This window comes from Ahaetulla prasina, chromosome 1 (genome assembly GCF_028640845.1).
Source record: "Ahaetulla prasina isolate Xishuangbanna chromosome 1, ASM2864084v1, whole genome shotgun sequence".
Lineage (NCBI taxonomy): Eukaryota > Metazoa > Chordata > Lepidosauria > Squamata > Colubridae > Ahaetulla > Ahaetulla prasina.
In genome coordinates this window covers 218,146,726-218,165,342 of record NC_080539.1, presented here as the reverse complement: position 1 = coordinate 218,165,342, position 18,617 = coordinate 218,146,726, and the positions used below count along the sequence as shown (strand labels likewise).

General features: G+C 35.7%; 2 protein-coding genes across 5 annotated transcripts in view; one reads left to right on the top strand and one right to left on the bottom strand.

The window, feature by feature from the left end:
* SSB (small RNA binding exonuclease protection factor La) overlaps positions 1-10,741 on the top strand; it is a 20,341-nt gene extending 9,600 nt beyond the window's left edge. For both annotated transcript variants that reach the window (XM_058190928.1, XM_058190938.1), the window contains exons 5-12: positions 1,333-1,440; positions 1,536-1,636; positions 3,168-3,239; positions 3,325-3,367; positions 5,578-5,718; positions 6,716-6,902; positions 9,611-9,739; positions 10,202-10,741. In XM_058190928.1, coding sequence (XP_058046911.1) covers positions 1,333-1,440; positions 1,536-1,636; positions 3,168-3,239; positions 3,325-3,367; positions 5,578-5,718; positions 6,716-6,902; positions 9,611-9,739; positions 10,202-10,302 — 882 coding nt within the window. In that variant the 3' untranslated portion in view covers positions 10,303-10,741. The remainder of the gene's footprint in view (positions 1-1,332; positions 1,441-1,535; positions 1,637-3,167; positions 3,240-3,324; positions 3,368-5,577; positions 5,719-6,715; positions 6,903-9,610; positions 9,740-10,201) is intronic.
* METTL5 (methyltransferase 5, N6-adenosine) lies at positions 10,297-18,617 on the bottom strand. 3 transcript variants are annotated; one of them, XM_058190953.1, is made up of 8 exons: positions 18,439-18,617; positions 16,672-16,781; positions 15,946-16,060; positions 14,628-14,809; positions 13,145-13,227; positions 12,825-12,876; positions 12,309-12,358; positions 10,297-10,417 (listed from the first exon to the last, which is right to left on the bottom strand). In XM_058190953.1, exons 2-8 carry the CDS (start codon positions 16,778-16,780, stop codon positions 10,349-10,351), a joined length of 660 nt encoding a protein of 219 aa, XP_058046936.1. In that variant the 5' UTR covers position 16,781; positions 18,439-18,617; the 3' UTR covers positions 10,297-10,348. The 3 variants fall into 3 exon arrangements, with proteins under 3 accessions (XP_058046936.1, XP_058046945.1, XP_058046954.1); XM_058190962.1 differs by lacking the exon at positions 18,439-18,617 and adding an exon at positions 17,684-18,068; XM_058190971.1 differs by lacking the exon at positions 18,439-18,617 and adding an exon at positions 17,344-17,677.

The following is an 18,617-nucleotide window of genomic DNA, read 5'->3' as shown; positions in this document are numbered from 1 at the left end:
CCTATATTTCAGCAAAGAATGTACTGTGTTTTGATCTCAGATTCTCAAGAATTCTGTTTATAATTACTACAGTCATAATAATCTAAAATCGCTCTGAAAAGAAAGTCTTATTTTTCTGGGATTCTATATATTATATATTAGAAAAATGATTCAGATTGTTTAGCTTCATGTATGCGTACTTAGATACATACCTATCATGCTGTTCCTTGCAGGGTAAGTATGTAAAGTAGAGAAGGAGTGAGGATTTACGGTATAACATAAGAAAAGGAAATAATGCTACATTTATTTTTTTACTGACCCTATTCACTGTATCTCTTTTTATACCTCTCTGTTTACCTCTGTTTTTCCTTTCATACACTGCTTTATATATTTAATTTTGTTCTTTAAAACTCATCTTGCTTCTTTTGAGGATTTCATCAATTCTAATAATTCTTTCTTAGGCTTCCCCTTCCTCGTGTCCTCTTCCTATTTCATCTGCTTGTTTTGTTCGATTTTGATCTTCTTTCATTTTCTCCAGCTGAACAAAGTAGCTGAAACTTTTTTTGTATTCATTCTGCATTCATTCATCCACCGTTCATTTTTGACTGTATCTCTTCCTGTTTGAAAAAACACATTTATTAAGCACCCCATTTCTCCCATATTCAATTATGTTTCTCTTACCATAACCAACTCCCATCCCCCTGTTAAGAAAGTGGTAAGAAGCACGTTATTGCAAATAACCATTTTCACTTCTTGACATACGTACCATAGTGCCCTTTCACCATCATTTGCCTGACCTAAAGTTTTTCAGCCCATTTCCCCATGTTTAAGAAAGGTGCACCTTCTAGTACAGCGGCCCCCAACTTTTTGGGCACCAGGGACAAGTTCCACGGAGAGAGGTTTTTCCGTGGACCGGTGAGGGCGTGGTTTCACTTGCTGCCTGCATCCCATGGATAGAGCTTTGCTTGTTTGCATGGAGCGGTTTCTGGTATGCTGCGGCCTGGTGGCAGTTCACAGACTGGGGGTTGGGGACCCCTGCTCTAGTAAGATATGTACAATACGTTTTTGGTCTAACTTTCCCTAACAAGCAGATCTCTCTTTACCATTGTTGTTGAAAGTTTATTTTTCTAAACCGTGAGTTTTACTTAAATCTGAAGCCTTTGCTGTAAGTTGTATGGTTTTTGCTCTGTGTTAATTATTTACACACAAACTCAGGAACTGATTATGGAGGAACAAACCACATTAAAAACACTTATTGCTTCTATATAATAATGGAACTTTTTTCTGCACTGCACAGATCTGTAAAATACTGAACTTAAAAATATGAGAATTATTTAAACTTTTATTTTTCAGAAAGGTTTTCCATTAGATGCAACTTTAGATGATATCAAAGAATGGCTGGATTGTAAAGGCAAAGTAGAAAACATTCAGATGAGGAGAACACTTCAGAAAACATTTAAGGTAATAACCTTTGAACAGAATTCTGTTAACTCTAAAATTCCTAAGGCTTTATCGGATCCCAAGATGAAATTCAGTTCTATTTTTCTTTAATCCAGGGATCCATCTTTGCAGTATTTGATAGTGTTGAATCTGCCAAGGAGTTTGTTGAGACGCCAAACCAAAGATATAAGGACACAGAACTGATTGTGCTCTTCAAGTAAGTATCATTTCAGTTCTGCATTTGGATTTTGACATGAGGTTCATGCAAATCTTCAGATGGGTGGCCTACTTTTTGACTTTAAGACTTGTTTTTAAAATCTTGTTATTTTTATTATTTTACAATGTTATGCATGGGATTTACATACTGTATTTTTCGGAGTATAAGACGCACCGGAGTATAAGACACACCTTATTTTTTGGGAAGGAAAATAAGAAAAAAGCTGATTGGCAGGTGGATTGGCCTCCCAGACTACTCCCAATCAGCTGTTCCCAGAGGTTAATTTTAGCAACAGGTCCCTTGGTTGTAAACTCTGTGCCTTGCTTTTTTTTTTCTGCCTCTGAAACTTCTGAAACTCTGTTTCAAAAAAAAACTTTTTTCTGTCTCTGAAAGCCTCCGAAACAGCTTCAGAAAAAAGGCTTCTGAAACTCTGTTTGGGGGCTTCTTTTCTGAAGCTTTGTTTCTGAACCTTTTTTCACCCTCTGAAACCTCCGTTTGAAAAGCTGAACAGACCTACATTCGGAGTATAAGACCCACCCAGATTTTCACCCTCTTTTCTGTATGGTATTTTACTTCCCACAATTAGTTTTTTCCTGGCCTCAGAAGAAGACACAGGGATATTGATTCTAAGGTGTTACAGCACTTTCTGCTTATTTATTTTGATGTATTTTAGAAAATTTATATTGCCGCCTACTCCCCTATGACAATTCAAGGCAGCTTACATGAATATAAAAATGTTATTATATTACACGAGAGCATGCTAGTAAACAGAGTCCATCAGTTTATACAATGGGGTTGGCTACCTTTTCTTCTTTTGACGATCCTTTTCTCTTGAAGAATTGTTGAAGACATGTAAATAGACATGGATGGGGGTATCTATTTTTTCCTGAACCTTTCTTTCTTTTGGAGCTCCTCATCTCGAATTGTAGTAAAAGGAGAAGAGCTAAACTGAGAGGCTTTGAATTATTTTGAGGTCATAAAATCGCTCCCGTTTCCTTTCAGATATTGTTTTTTTATTCTTTGATCTTTATAGTAGATTCATGGCATGTGGGGGTCTTGAATCAACAAGTTACTCTGGGTCAGAATCATTTACTGAACAAGGATTTATTGAGTAAATGTCTATGGAGATTCTCAGTTATCCAGGTCATGGTTGTCCCAAAGGTGCTTTTTCAAGAGGCAACTGGACTTTCTGGTTTTTCTTTGAAGACGTTTCCAAGAAGATTCTTCAGCTCTTCAGCTGAAGAAGCTGAAAAAGCTTCTTGGATGAGAAGTGAAACATTCAAAGAAAAACCTGAAAGTCCAGTTGCCTCTTAAAAAAGCACCTTTGGGATTTATTGAGTACTTTCTTATTTTATTTGCAGGTTAAGGTCAGACTGGCAGTAGCAGCTGGCACTAGTTGCCAACTAAGCTAAGATTGGGTATTAATGCTGATTAATGTTTTCAAATCATGGCCTGAAGATTTCATAGTACTTTAGTACTTTTCAGTAGTAATCCCAAATGCATATGCTTAACTGGATTATATTCTGTGCAGGGAAGATTACTTTGCCAAAAAGAATGATGAGAAGAAAAGGAATAAACTGGAAGCAAAAGCAAAGGCTAAACTGTAAGTGACAATGTCAACTTTGAAATTAACTCTCGGCTTTTGTGCCCGAGTTTTGTTATCTGACTTTTCCTTCTTTTTATAACAGGGAGAAGGAAGAGAAACAGAAACATGCTGAAGAAACTGAAATGGTACATTCCTTTTGATTTCACTGACTGTATGGTCCATTCTGGTGGTGGCTACATTTTTCCATGTTTCGGTGGCTACATTTTAGTGATAAAATAAAGAGGAAATTGCTTAGACTAACCTCAATCTGATTTCCTGAAATAAGGCAAATGGGAAAACTTCAGCTGGATACTTCAAATCAACAGCATTTAATGTTTATGTGTTTACCAGGCTCAATTCTAAAACATATACCCGGAGGAGGTACCCAGTGCAATTCTCCCAATAAAGTGAAACTCCTTGATAGACGTGAACTTTGATAGATATTATTTTCTTTTAGAAATAGGCCCATAAAGGCTTTTTACTGGGTTTAGGATGAATCTAACGAAGTATATGAAAAGAAGGACCTTAGAAGCAGTCCTGCGTTTTGTGGCTCACTCATTCTGTGGAAAAGGCCGTCCTGACAAAGGCAACCAAATCGCCTGCAAAGGCTCATAGAATGTATGTAGGTATATGAATAAGACTGTTTTCCCCAATTTAGCACCCAGAAACTGTGTTGAGCTACATTGTCCATGTTGTATAACTAGTATGTTGCATCAAACACTAATTAACATTTTGCTATAATTTATCTGAAAAATGCCAGCTTGGGAAGGCTGAAGACAACCATTTACTTCTTCAAATTTGAAAGACACTTAATGCAGAAAACTGTATTCCCTGAGAACTACCAAAGTGCAAAACATGTTCATTTTCATTTGTACCTTATTGTGACTTTAAGTAATAGCCATACCTTGTGCTAAACAAACCCACCAGTTCTGCTCCCACACTGCCAAAATCTTAGAATATAAGATGACAATATAAAATATTTTTTTTCCAGTCTTTTAGTGCAGTGGTTCCTAAGATTAGGTCTTCAAATGTTGTGGGTCTTCAACTCATATTGTTATCAAAAATGATCATCGGGATTCTACTCTTTAACTGTTGGAGATCCAAGATTAAGAACTAAACCTTCAGGCAGACGAATGTTTCATATAAGCTATTAAATGAGCTGCGGTGGTGCAGTGGTTAGAATGCAGTACTGCAGGCTACTTCTGTTGACTGTCAGTTGCCTGCAATTTGGCAGTTCAGGTGTTACTGGCTCAAGGTTGACTCAGCTTTCCATCTTTCTGAGGTGGGTAAAATGAGGACTCTGATTGTTGGGGGCAATAGGCTGATGCTGTAAACCACTTGGAGAAGGCTGTAAAAGCACTGTGAAGCGGTATATAAGTTTAAGTGCTATTGCTAAATCTTCATGGGATGAATACAGTGTTACTTCAATGGATATTCTGCATACAGTATTTTGCTTTCATTATCAAGCAAGGATGAAGTGTATCACCTAGAGAAAAATAGCTATGTTGAATAAAAATTACGGGCAATGGGAATATTCAGAAAAGCACTATAGAACAAACCAGGGTTGTTCCTACTATCTTCTATGGGATTTGGGGTATGGAGCATCTGGAGAAATGAACCAGCTCTATGAGAATCCGCTTCCCCACACCTCCAGGCCACTTTCCAAGTAGGTAGGACAAAAAAATAATAATTAAAAAGAATTAAAAAGGTGTGAAAAATAAAATAAGAGCCAAATTGAAAAGACAATTAAAAAAAATGGCGAGAGCAGCCTCAAGCCATCAGCCAACCCCAGGGTTGTGTGCCACTCTTGGATCCCCATGCCATTTGGCAGAGCCTGGTTTTCACGGTCTTCCAGAAAGCTGAAATAGCGGGAGCCAACTTTATTTCCAAGGGCAAGATATTCTATAGCAGGGCTCTCCAACCTTGGTCCCTTTAAGACTTGTGGACTGCAACTCCCAGAGTTGAAGCTGTCTGTCTGAGGAACTGAGGAGTTGAAGCGAAGCTGGCTGAGGAACTCTGGGAGTTGAAGTCCACAAGTCTTAAAGGGACCAAGGTTGGAGAGCCCTGTTCTATAGGATGAGAACAACAGCCGAGAAGGCCCTTTTCCTAGCTCCCATCAATCAACATTCTTTAACAAAAGGGGTCTGTAACATAACACTCCCTGCCTGACCGAGTGGCACAGGTCAGTGTAACTGGGACAAGATGGTTTCTCGGTATACTTTTTTTTTTATTGGATACATCTTTATTGATTAAATTATAGAAAGATCTGAGGGCAGTCTTTTTACTGAAGTCCAGTAAAATATCTAGGACATAAATAAGTATCTTACACATTCTTTCCTCTTTTTGTGTTCAAAAGAAATATCTGGCAGAGAAACAGGGATGCCTGCTGAAGTTTTTTGGTGACTTGGAAGATCATACTTGTCGAGAAGACCTCCATGCTGTTTTTTCAAATCATGGTGAAATCAAGTGGATAGACTTTGTTAGGGGTGCGAAAGAGGTCAGAAGGATTACTCTGATATTTCTAAATGATGAAATGTTAAGCAGATATAGATAGCACTCTGTTTTCAGGGCTAAATATGCATAATTTGAAGCAAGGACTATTGATTCTTTTTACTATTCTTATTCATCTCCCTTAAATTTACTGGTAGAACATGTGTTAATGGCAAAAATCTTAATGAAAAAAAACATGATATATTTTCCAACTATTCACTAGGGAAGTAATTCCTAGTAATTATTGCAGAACACAAATGACATTCCTGCTTGCTAAACAATGATGGCCTTGACAATTCTAGATCCTAGATAAGTTGCTCACTGCAACAATTTGTTCCCTGCCAATATATTTCTTGATGCCTGATTTCTTTTTGTTGTCAGAGAGGCAAGTATCTCAAGGATAAGGGAGAAATGTGCAGATTGTGTGTTGCTTTCTGCAGCGTCTGCTGTCCGCATTTGTCAAAGAATATCCTAAGACAGTTATCCGTCCTCTATATGAGTTATATACATATTCAGTTCCATTGAGTAAGATGAAGCTTATAGAAGACTTTTAATTTGCAGTCACTGTTGCTTCAATCTCTAGGACAGTGATGGCTAACCTTTTCTGGACTGAGTGCCCAAAGCACGCCAAACTCCCAAAATGCAATGTGCGTGCGACCCCTGCCCCCCTGCGTGCGTCCCACACCCCGGCACATGCATGGCAGAGACCTGAACACCAGCTGGCTGGTGGGAGGTGTGTGTGCATGTGCAGCAGAGCTGAGCTGGGGCAACAGCTCACGTGCTCACAGAAAGGGCACTATGTGCCACCTCTGGCACACATGCCATAGGTTCCCCATCACGGCTCTAGGAAGATGCTATTTTCTGGCTGATGGTTGGAAGCAGCCAAATAGGGGTTTAGAACTATCCTATTGCCCAAGAAATTGTCCATTGCAAATAATCCCATTGTGAACATGAAAATGGCTGGATGGTGCCTGCAGTGATTCAAATTATATTTCTGTATGCAGGGTATCATCCTGTTCAAGAGCAGTGCCAAAGGTGCGCTGGATAAAGCCGAAGAAGCAAATAATGGGAAATTACAGTTGCGAGAAAAAGATGTCACGTGGGAAGTGCTTGAAGGAGATGTAGCCAAAGAAGCACTGAGGAAAATAATGGAGAGCCAGCAGGAGCTGTTAAACAAAAAAAGAGGAAAAGGTGATTTGTTCCTTTAAGGCATTTATTTATCATTTAATCTTTCCTGGAAGTTATACTTAAATTGTTGAAATGGACTGTTCTCTTCTGAGAGGAGTTCTGATCTAGTGAGTCCATCTGTGTGTGTTAGAAGAAGATTCCATTTGTCTTCAAAAGGACCAGATTTATACGCATACAGGACAAGCCACGAGAGCAGCTGTCCACAATGGTGGCAAGGAAAGGAAGGAGAGTCCTAGAAGACCAAATGTTATTGGGCTGAGGGAAAATTTGGTAATTGTGATGATCTGAGCTTTATAGCCCAGCCAAAGGCCTTGTTTTTGAGTAGCCTATGGCTTTGTGGCACTGAAGGAGGTACATCTTTGACCAGCAAGCCAATTTTTTAATACTATATCAAGACATTAAAAAGCCTGTGGTTGGCTTTTGGTTTTAAATACCTCTTCCATTCAAAAATGGATAAACGTATCAGATATAGCCGCCTGGTGATATCATCACTTGGCCCTTAGAGTCTAATTTTTTTCTTAAAAATACCCTCTGCAAAAGATGTAGAACATCAAATTCTTGGTAATATCCTCATGCAGGAAAGAACTGGGGAAGTTCTTTCCAGGGGAAGGAAATGGATTTGTGGCATGCCACTAATTCTGCACTGGTGACCCATATCTGCATTTTCGTATACCGTATTCTCCAATCATTGAAAATTGGTCGGGTTTTTTTTTTTTTTACCAACAAAAGCTTTTTCATTACAGAGACATCTGTTTTGGATTTGTGAGTCTGTTTGGATTTGTTCAAGTTGTACATTTTTATCTTTCAAGGTTCCTTCCATTTTCAGATACATAGTTGATCCGAGCATGTTCTTCAATTGATCCAACAAAGATCTTGGAACAATTATTATTTACATCTAGGCCTCAGGATTTTTTCTACTAAAATGTGACTGTAACCACTTCTCTTTGTGGCTTCTAGAAAAGTCTTTTGTTACCGGTCCATGAGAGCAATCAAACACATTTGATCAAAATATAAACTTCTGTTTTCACATATCACCCAGAAAATGGGGTTTTCCTATAAAACCTCTTCTATAAATCTCAGAATTGTTTAGTGGTTTCAAGAAAAGGAAGAAGAAGCCATGGGTACACTCACATCAACATGTCCATTAAACTGCCATAGTCCTGCCTCCCCCCAGCCATTGCTTTTTTAGCAAATAAAGTAAATCTGAATCATCAACTAATGTCTTAGATATCAGTAATCTTAATAGCTCTACATTGGTTCAGATCAGGGTGGATAAAAATTGATCTTAAAAAAAATCAATTTAAAAAAAAATTTAAATCAGATTTTTTTTTGTTTTTTATTAAGTTAACTTTAATAAAATGTTTTTGGAGTAAAAATCTATCTAAAGACAGTTTTCTATTTAAGATACATTAATAATTTAGTTTATTCAGCATGAAATGGCGCTTAGTTATGTAGCATGAGGCTGTATATTCTGCAGTATTGGGACAGTCGGTGAGTCAACAGCGGGTCGAGGAGGAGCCACTGTGGGACAGAGATGACAGTTGCTCTGTTTTACTAGTGATTTAAATCAAATCCACCCTGTTTCAGATGATATTAATTGCAAAAATTATCTAGCTGCTAATGATCAAGGCATAGATCCTTTCTCACAGAATAGTCTTGCTGATGCAAAGTATAATCTTTCCGGGACTTTTAAAAAGCTCTGCTAGCAAATGTCCTTATCAGCGTAGTGCAGTCTTGCATAGAGCTATGGAAGGTTAATCACAGGATGGGAGGCATCAAAAACACTCAAGACGTTCTAAGCTTTGGCATATGTCAAAAACTGACGTAAAATACTTTTTTTTAAAAGCAGGCACTCGCCCTTTCTTCTTCCCAGTTGGTTTTCCTCCACTCCTTTAAGATACATAACTGTACTATTTAGTCTTCTAAATCCTCTCCTCCTTACAAAGATAATCTCTTAAAACCATTTTGTTGGTAGAATGCCTAGAGAAGAAGGGTATACATTGGAGCAGACTTTGTTCGTTCTAAAATTACTTCATTAATAAACCCAGTATCTTGCTAATAGTGCCCGGGATTTCATCAGCAAGAGCAATTAGAAAAATATGAATGTTAAGAGGAAAAATTCGGTAACACTAACCCACGCCAGATAGTGCACGCTTTTCATTGCCATAACATAGGAAAACATGTTTAATATCTTCTTAATATCAATTTATTGCTATCAGAGCAGCAGCTATCTCAGTAGTCAAACTAACAAATGAACTGGTTATTAGAAGAGTCATTGTATTACTAGGTACTGTACACTAGAGAAGAGCTTCCATTCATCTTGGATAATGCACAAAAGGAAAACAAATGAGAGTCAACCTATTTGGGTTATCTCCATACACCAGATCATCTACAGTAATAAACTGTAGTTCACAGAGAGCTTCAGTGTTCCTTTATTATTCATGTATTAGTGGAAAAGAAATCACTAAATTTTCTTTTTTGTATTGTGCACTGTGAGCACTCCTTTGGATATAAGAGAGACTAAGGGACTACTCTTTACATTCAGCTAACACGGATACTGGCTGTATTGGCTGGGAATTGTGGAAACAGTAGTTCTACCTATGGTCCAAATTGAGGAGGGCTATTTTATATGATCGCCTTCCCTCTTACTGTGAGGAATACATTTCTAAAAGTGTGATGATCTTAATTCTGTACATACCCTTTTTCGCCAGGTCGCAAAGGCAAAGGCAAAGGTGGCAAGGGAGGACAAGACACACAAGACAAAAAAGTGAAATTCCAAGGCAAGAAAACAAAATTTGAAAGTGAAGATGAAGAGGAGGGTGAAGATGCAAATACCACAGGTGACTTGTCTTTGTGGAACAAGATACCAAAACATACAGGTTATGACGGTGTGCTATTAAGTTATTGTTGAAGCTTCTGTGTTAATCTTTGTTAGCTGTTTGGAACTTTGCCCCGCCAAAACGGAATTGTGTTTGTAATATTCAGAACCATTATTTTAGGTCTGCAGCGTTCTTTTTGGAGACTACACATACTGCATAAATGATGAATCAGACTGGAAAGCTGAGTTTTACATCCATGGATAGATTCACCATGTAGAGTATGAGATTGGAGTGTCTATTCCTTAGTGGTTTTCTCAAATTTGTTAATGTAAGCAGTTTCGTAATCTGTTTTGAGAAAGAGACCAGATTAAATGACTATATATATATAATACAATATCAATCAGCTTACTATCACTTGACTTATTACTATAGGTCTGATTGTGATGGTTGTGGCCCACCATGATTGAAATCTCAATTTTACAGGGTCAGCAAGTCCCAAGAAAAGACCAAGAAAAGAAGACAAGCAAGAAGGGCCAGCTCTCAAACAGCTAAAAACAGAAAATGGTGCTGGAATTCAGTTGTAATACTTCAAAAACCATTTAATGCAATTTTTATTATTTTAATACAGTTTTAAGTCATTCCTCCATCCATCTTTTTCCCCCCACAAGAGAATCTGATAAAATCGACTTTGATGTCTACCTGTAAGACAAAGAAGAAAATTACATTTCGAGATTCTTGGAATAGTGGCTGATTTAACATGCAGTTTTTAAAAAAAATTCTGATGAGCGAGCCTATAATTAGGCTGAAAGAAAAGGCTGAAAAATCAGAACTATATCCAAATAGCTATTATGTACAAAATTTATTGAGTAGCATATAACAAATAAGTATCAGTATCTTGTGTATTCAAATTTTGTGAATCTTTGTGTTCAGTTACAGATGTATCAAATTGTATTGCTACCTTTAGTTTACTGGAAGAAAAAAAAATCTATGAATAAAATAAAGCAACTATGTAGAGTTACCATAGCACCTAATTCTGATTTTGTACTTGGCTTCAATGTTGCAATAGAATTTTCTCAAAATATAATACTTTTTTTTGTATGACAATGACAAGAAAGTGTCTAGTCCAATAAAGAGATATTGCTTTAGGTTTTAGTGCAAAGGTGTCTAAACGTAGCTTCTGCTCTTCATATAGCAAAATCCAATATAGATTACATTATGTGATGAAGGAGAAAGGGAATTGATCTAGTAAAGCCAATCATGAATACACCCTGCCCATAACTTTCATTTCAGAGACCCTAAAAATAGTATTGTAATGTATTATGAACAAAAGATGTCCATCAGTTCTATGCTTCTCTACATGTGGAAAATCTCATTTAGTTTTAATTTCTAACGTGCATCTCCACAAGTAAATGTGCTAATTTGAAAGTTTATTATAATTGTGATTCATCTTCTTGGATTTGTGGGCTGAACTCCATATTATTCCTGTTCTTTCCAACTACTCTACTTGTGATAGACAAAAAGCAAATTAAAACAGAACAGATATAGGATGCTTCCTATTTTGTAGATACTCTTCCTGCTACTACTGTGGAGGACGCTAGAAATACTATATTTTAGTTTGCTTGTTCACTGTTATTAGTTAAATAGTTAATAGTGACTTGAGACTTCAGGTAGAATGGAATATGTTTGCTAAACAGAAAGGTTGCATAGGCCTTTCAATTTGAAGGTGAAATGAATTTGGGGTTTGTACAGATGCTCAGTTTACACCTGCCTGCAAATGTTTTAATATGTAGATTTTCCTGTGATCACGCAGTTGCTTGGCACAAGATCCCAAGAAAATGTGAGTTTGACTTAAGGCATTTTAGTCATGTGCTAAATGTGTGTTCCTGCACACTCCAAAGCATCTTTTTTACTTTATGTACCTGTACTAAAATCCTGAACAGCCCCAAACATAGAATTTTACACTCTATTTATGTGAACTGGTTTGGTACAGTCTAACTTAAATCAGTAATGCCATATTCTTTCAAGGGTGAATGCCTATGCAAATAAAACATAATACTGCATTCTAATAATTCTGCTACCCATACGGATCGGCAGTAATTTTATAACAGGGAAATCTGCATGGTTTCCTAGCATTTCTCCTAGCATTTGTTATTACGCACCCCGGCTTTGCATTGGAGGTTAGGATTGCTGGTTTTATCTTCTCTGATAAAACACCATGATAACATCAATCTTTTCTGAGAAGGGATTCTCACTTATAAGTCTTCCTTATCTATCATACAATACATCAACCTGTCACTGAAAGATTAGGAGCCACACCATTTGATTGCATCAGCACTCCTTTGAACGAATTGGTGTATGTAATAAAATAGGTTCCATATTGTTGACTAGAATAAGAGACTCCTATGGCTCTAGAAATTAAATAGTATGTTTCTTCTCCCTTTTGTTTAGATCTTCAATTTTGTTTTCGCTACCATAAAGACATACTTCAAACGGAAACATTTTTGTCTACGATCATTAGCATACAGCTTTATTGTTTATCAAAAAATTAATAGGTTTAATTTTTCTGAAGTAAAAGTGGCCTAATACTTACTGATTTTTTCTTGTGGAATTTATATGATGCTGGTAGGTCATATCTCAGTTCTAAAAGTGAATTAAAAAGAATACAAGCTGTAATGGAAAATCAAATATATTTGAGAAATGATGAAATATATTAGCTGGAAACAGTTAATACATGTATGTATGATCTGGATATCTGATACTGGGTTATTGGACATGCTTATTACATAAAACTATATTGTGTCTAGTTGAGTAGCAACAGTTCAATTAGATCTACTTCTATAATGCAAATACTACCTATATTTAAGATACCATTATAAAATTATTTTCAAAATAGTTTTGGATCTGCATATTTTAAAAAGCACAAAGGAAACAACTGCTGTGAAACAATAGAATAAAGTGATTAAAAGTAAATAAAACATGTTTTATCATGCTATTTAAGACAGCTTCTATAAAGTTATTTGGTATCCTATATAAAGATAGTCTTAATATTTAAGCGGGAAATTTGTGTGCCTTTAAACTGAATTTAACAATAATAACTTGTTCTTACCTGCTACAACTTCCATTCCTATATTCCATTCATCTGCTTTTTTCTGAATATGCTGAGCATGGAAGAATGCAAGATATTAGAGGTTTTCTTGATTTTGATTCTCTCTCTCTCTCCATTGAAAACTAAACTTCTAGATTATGCACAAACTGTAGAATATTATAAAATAAATAATTGTAATATATCTTGAATATGCTGTTAATAAAATGTCTTAGGCTATTCCAGGATACCTGATTTCAGCATCTTATGATTCTACAACACCCAAAATTTCTAATCTTACCGTTTCATACAAAGATGGATATTAGGACAAACTTTAGACGTACTTGTCGAGTTGATGTTTTGTGTAAGGAATACACAGCTATTCTTGCCATTTGCGCAGCTGTCTTGAGAAAAGCCATATCCATACCTATAAATAAATAAATAAATAAATAAAGACTTTTAAGCCTCTTTTACTCAGTCACGCTTAAATTGTTATTTCTCCTGAATTTCTAATAGTAGCCTTGAGCAATATCACCTACAGAAATAAAGTTGTCTTGGTGGTGTTAAAAAAAGCTTGATAATACAATTAACGGCTGTATATTATCTAGCTTGGAGAATATACATTTTTATTTCCGTACCAGGTGCCTTATTGATTTAAGTACTACAGCCACTTGCAACCACACTGAGCCCAAAATTGTGAAGTGATTTTTTCCCATTTTACGTGAATCACTGCAACACTTAAGTTAGTAACATGGCTGTTAAGTGAATCTGGCTTCCCCACTAATTTTGCTTGACAAGGTTTCAAAAGGTGATCATATGACCACAGGACACTGCAACCATCATAAATATGAGTCAGTTGCCAAGTGTTTGAATTCTGATCATGTGAGCCTGGGGATGCTGCAACAGTTGTAAGTGAAAAACTGTCATAAATCACTTTTTTTTAGTGTGGTAACTTCAAACAGTCACTAAATGAACTGCTGTATATTGAGTACTTCCTGTATTAAATATTCAGTACTTGCCCTATTCTCAACAGATAGCAAATTGAATTTTATTTTTAAACATTCCTGATTAGTATGTTTTAATGTTTAATCAGTTTAAGCAATTCAGCTGCTATGTAACCATCTTTGTTTAGGTATATTGCTTCAACTATTTCTTATATTAAAGTTCTAAAATTTTGTCTGTTAAGGTTTGATTTCTCAGATATTTTTGATTATCTCACAAATAAATGTACTTGGTACATAATTGGTTAAATAATTATCTAGTATCTGCTAAAATATCAAATGCTTTTATCTTAAATATAGAAGGGAATGCACAGTCCTAAAATTTGTCAGACTAGGAAACACGTACTTCTGTTCAATTTTTTTCAATAGAAGTGCCACTAAAATCATATTCTTATATGAGAAATGTCTTGCCAATTGCAGGATTTGAAAAATCATGAATTGACTATTACCATGTAATTTAAGTAAATGTAATGGTATATGTTTATAAAATGGAAGCTGTTTCTAAGTTATACTTGTTTTAAGACAGACAAAAGTAGGGACATAAAGGAATTTATGGATGATTGGTGGAACACAGTCTAACAAAAATTATAGGGATAAATTAACCTTGCTTACTATGAACCACAGAATGTAACAATCCAGCACAAAGGTTTTAAGGTAAGGATGAAGAATGTTTCTTTATATTATGTCTGAGGTGAAAGACATCAATGACAGCTAAGAGAAAAGGAAGTACTGCTTCACTGCGGCAGTGTAGAAATGCTGTAAAATAAATAAGATTAGATAGCTTTTTCAGGAAGTTCATTCCCATTCAAGGAACAAAATGGCTAACCTTTATTGTGCTTAGTTCCAAAAGGAGGATTCATAATAACTGTATCAAATGTTTTAGACATTTTGTCAGGCAAAGAACATACATTGCACTGAACCATGTCAACATTTGTAAGGTCAAATTCTTCAGCATTCCTGTTAAAGACTTCCAGTGCATTGGCATCTATATCAAATCCTATACATAACCTGGGAAAAATAAAATTAAGAGAATTATAGCAGCACATATTAATTTTAATAAATCTGTTGTGATTTTGGTATTATTTTTTTTTGTGTTAATGGAAAAATGATTTATAAATGTCAGTTATATAAATTTTGAACAATTAGTCAATGTGATTACATCTTTGAATGATTTTTCATGTGATGCTATTTCAGTAGCAGACACTGAAAGTTTGAACTATGGAGTATGTATCTTATAATATCTCTGATACAGTTTACTCATATGTAAACTAAATACTAATTTATCACTAGCCTAGCAATATGTTTTAGATGCATTCTGTTTAAAATAATATGAGTAACTACATTGCATTGTTAATTAGAAATGTGTCTAATGAATCTGTATTTACAGTATAAGTAGTCCTTGACTTACGATCAAAATTATACTTGTAATTAATAGAAGTCATTAAGTGTGATGTCAGTGTGAAGTGTGAAATCGGGCACAGGCATGTGACTGCCTGATTTCACAGCAAATGCCACTTGTTTATTAAATGGGCATTTTTTGCCAAAACCCAGAAGTAAATATCAGAAAACAGCAAAAACTACCAAAAATTGCAGTTGTGAGACTGTTGCATGGTGCAAATGACCCTCAATGCAATCCAGTTGTCAAGCACCCAAAATATCATTTGATGCAGATGTTTGTTTGTATATGGCCATCAGAACTCTAGAACTAGGTGGTAAGTATCTCAGGGAGATTTGTCCTAACTTCGAATGGTCACTAAGCAACAAGTTGTTAAGCAAGGACTACCTGTAGTTGGATTGAATGGCAAAGATCCAATTTGACTGCTATAACCATGTAGCTTTTCTTGATGGCAATATAGTAGTGGCTTGTTTGCGGATGGTTTTTTTTTAGCTTTGCAGTTTAGTTTGCAGCCCAGGGATTTCCTAGTAATCTGATTCTGATTAGCTTTACTCATGACTCATTAAAAACATGAAACAATCACTTTCTAAAGCTACCAGTACCATTTAGATGGACTTATTTAGAGATGATATGGCTCCTTGTTTTGACGTTCTTTGTTCTGAAGTAACCCTGGTTTTCATCCTTACTCTTTTCATCCTTCCTCATTAGTTTAATATTAAAAAAGCAATAAGAAAATGAGATTTCTTACCCTGCTCCCAACATGGCACTTCCAATGCTCAGTATGCCACAACCACATCCAAGATCTGCCACAATCTTGTTTTCAATATCATCAAATGTATTATGAATTGTATAAAGCATACATGCTGGAGAATAAAGACACATAGGCAATAGGTTCAGAGCAAATACAAACTATACTAAACAAACGGGTGAATAAAAGCCATCTGATCTATTTCCTCATTCAAGCAACATTTTATTTTATTCATCCGTAAATTAATATATCAGCAAACTTTATAACAGTAATGTAGTATAACACCTACTAAGATGGCTACAATGTGTCTTAAAAGGCAAATTAAAAACTCAAGTGGTTTACAGAAGTGAAATGCCAAAGCTTCCAAGAAAAGGTCCCCTTAAATATAAACATCTAGATTAAGAAAAATGTTAGTTACTCCACTGAGTTCACGATATAATTTTTCATCCAAATACTGATTTTTACAGATAGAAAAAGTATAGGGGAGAATCTAATCAAGAACTTAACAAATAAACTAATTAGGCATTCATTATACAGGAGATTTTATCACTTAAACTTTAACAGAATATTGAATTTCCAACTTCTAAGATTCTTGGAATAAAACAATCAGCATTATTATATTACAGAAAGAACATATAATTTAATGATAACATTTAAAATTTAGCTGTTAGAATGTGTATAGTAGACCAACGCTATATACATGACACAGAGAAGAGTAAAATATACCTGCAATATGTGGCTGAGTCGGATATTGTTCAAGCAGGAGTTTTGGATTCTCAAAGACATCAACTTGTTGCAAAGAACTCTCAAGTTCTTTAAGTTTTAACTTTTTCATACTTAGAATTTGAAATTTATAATCGGTTACATAAAGGGAAAGAATGAATACATACACACAAATATTAATGGTTATTTCCTAGTCTGTTTTACTTTCCTTTGTATAATTTCAATAAAAATGTTTTTTTTAAAAAAACTAAGGCATACACTTTAAAATACAAGAAAACTCAAAATTTATTCATATTTATATTTCATAATTCTTAACCCTCCCATCTCCCTTGGATGACAAAATAGTATCCAACAAATAAACTGGTTCATATTACAACAGACTAAACATCTGGATTTGCATTATATCAAGCTATAAATTATGCGCCACAAACCATAATGGTTGCATTAATACAACATACTAAACTAAATGTATACTAACAAGGTATTTTAAAATGTGAAACCAGACTGGGGAAAAAATGTTAATTTTTATGCTCAAAATTTAGCGCTGCTTAACTTTAAACATAGCAGAAAAACAAATTACAAATCCAATAAATAAAAATAAAATAAATAAAAATGGAAGAAATATATGATAGAATATTTAGGAAAATGTCAAATGTTCCAAAGTAACGACCTTACATTCTTTAGATGGACACGAACGGGAAAAATTGGGGGAAGGAAGTAGATACAACTTCCTACTTCTGAGTTTATGAACTGAAGTTAATGCAGAGAAGGATTATTGTATCCACCAAGTCTCTTTCCAGTCGAGCGTAGACTCCAAGTGTCTTAATGAACATAAGCAAATAATTTCTTGTGCTTTTTCCATTAATTCTGGAATAAATTTGCTGAACATCTTTATACAGGAGGAAAACTAAATTAACTATTTTATCTGTTTATCCAAGTAGAAAAATTATTTATACAATTAATCGCAAGATCTCCTCGAAGCTGCACCTCCTAGAAACATAGAAAAAGCTTTTACCTCTCTGTCCTTTTCTCAGCGATCACGTACTTCCGTTTTGTGCAGGAACTTAAGCCATCCCCCAAACAAAGGAAACAAAGTTCCGTGCTTTAAGTTCCTATCCAGAAAACAGAGCACAGGGAACCTTTTTCCCAGGTCCATTACCCTGGAAATCCTAGATGGGATCTCAATTTGGACACGTCTATCCGGGAGGGGAAAAAAAGTTTTACAGTAAAGAAGTTCGGTTTCGGTGGATTGTTATGTAATGCTATTATCCTTTATTTCTCCGGACTTTTAAAGAAATAAATCACGCAACGCGCAGCAGTACGGTTTTAGTTACACATAAATGTACAGTAACAGAATAACAGAATTGGAAAGGACCTTGTAGGTCAAATAGTCCAACTCCCCCCCCCTCCCGCCCAAGCAGGAGACACCATAATACACCATTTCTGACCAGTATACCATAATGGGGTAAATACTTTCCATGATCTCACAGGTTTGATTCGATTCTGCTCGGTTCGATCCGTCTCAATCCCTAGAAAAATCCTTCAATTTAAATGTGAGTCATCCGCATACGATTCTGTTCGTAAATTTATCTAAACATCAAACACTACTGAACCTGCGGGTAACTGCTGTTCTAGGGTTTTTAACGCCTTCTGTGTCAGGTCATTTTCGACTCTTACCGATCACACAGAAGAACGCCTTAAGCAACCGTTTATTTTTCACGGTTGCCGTTTCCATTTGCCCTAAGATTATGCATTTTATTTCCTGCTCACCTCACCAAGGCTTGTCTTGCATGTCCACATTCTTTGGCTTTCCCTGTGCGTTTTATGCACGCGGCATAAAAGTACAGCGGAGCTTGTCTGGAAAAAAGCGTTGCTTTGTGGGTATGTAATAGGCGGCTTTCTCTATCTTCGCTAGAAATGGATGACACTTGTTCCTTTGGCACGGAGAA

Bases quoted from the DNA above. Each gene is read 5' to 3' on its own strand.
- METTL5 (XM_058190953.1), bottom strand. From the start codon at position 16,780: ATGAAAAAGTTAAAACTTAAAGAACTTGAGAGTTCTTTGCAACAAGTT. The intron at 13,228-14,627 runs GTTAGCCATTTT...ATTTATTTATAG, and splicing joins TGGAACTAAGCACAATAAAG to GTATGGATATGGCTTTTCTC. The intron at 12,359-12,824 runs GTAAGAACAAGT...ATTCACTTTTAG, and splicing joins AGGAATGGAAGTTGTAGCAG to AACTGAGATATGACCTACCA.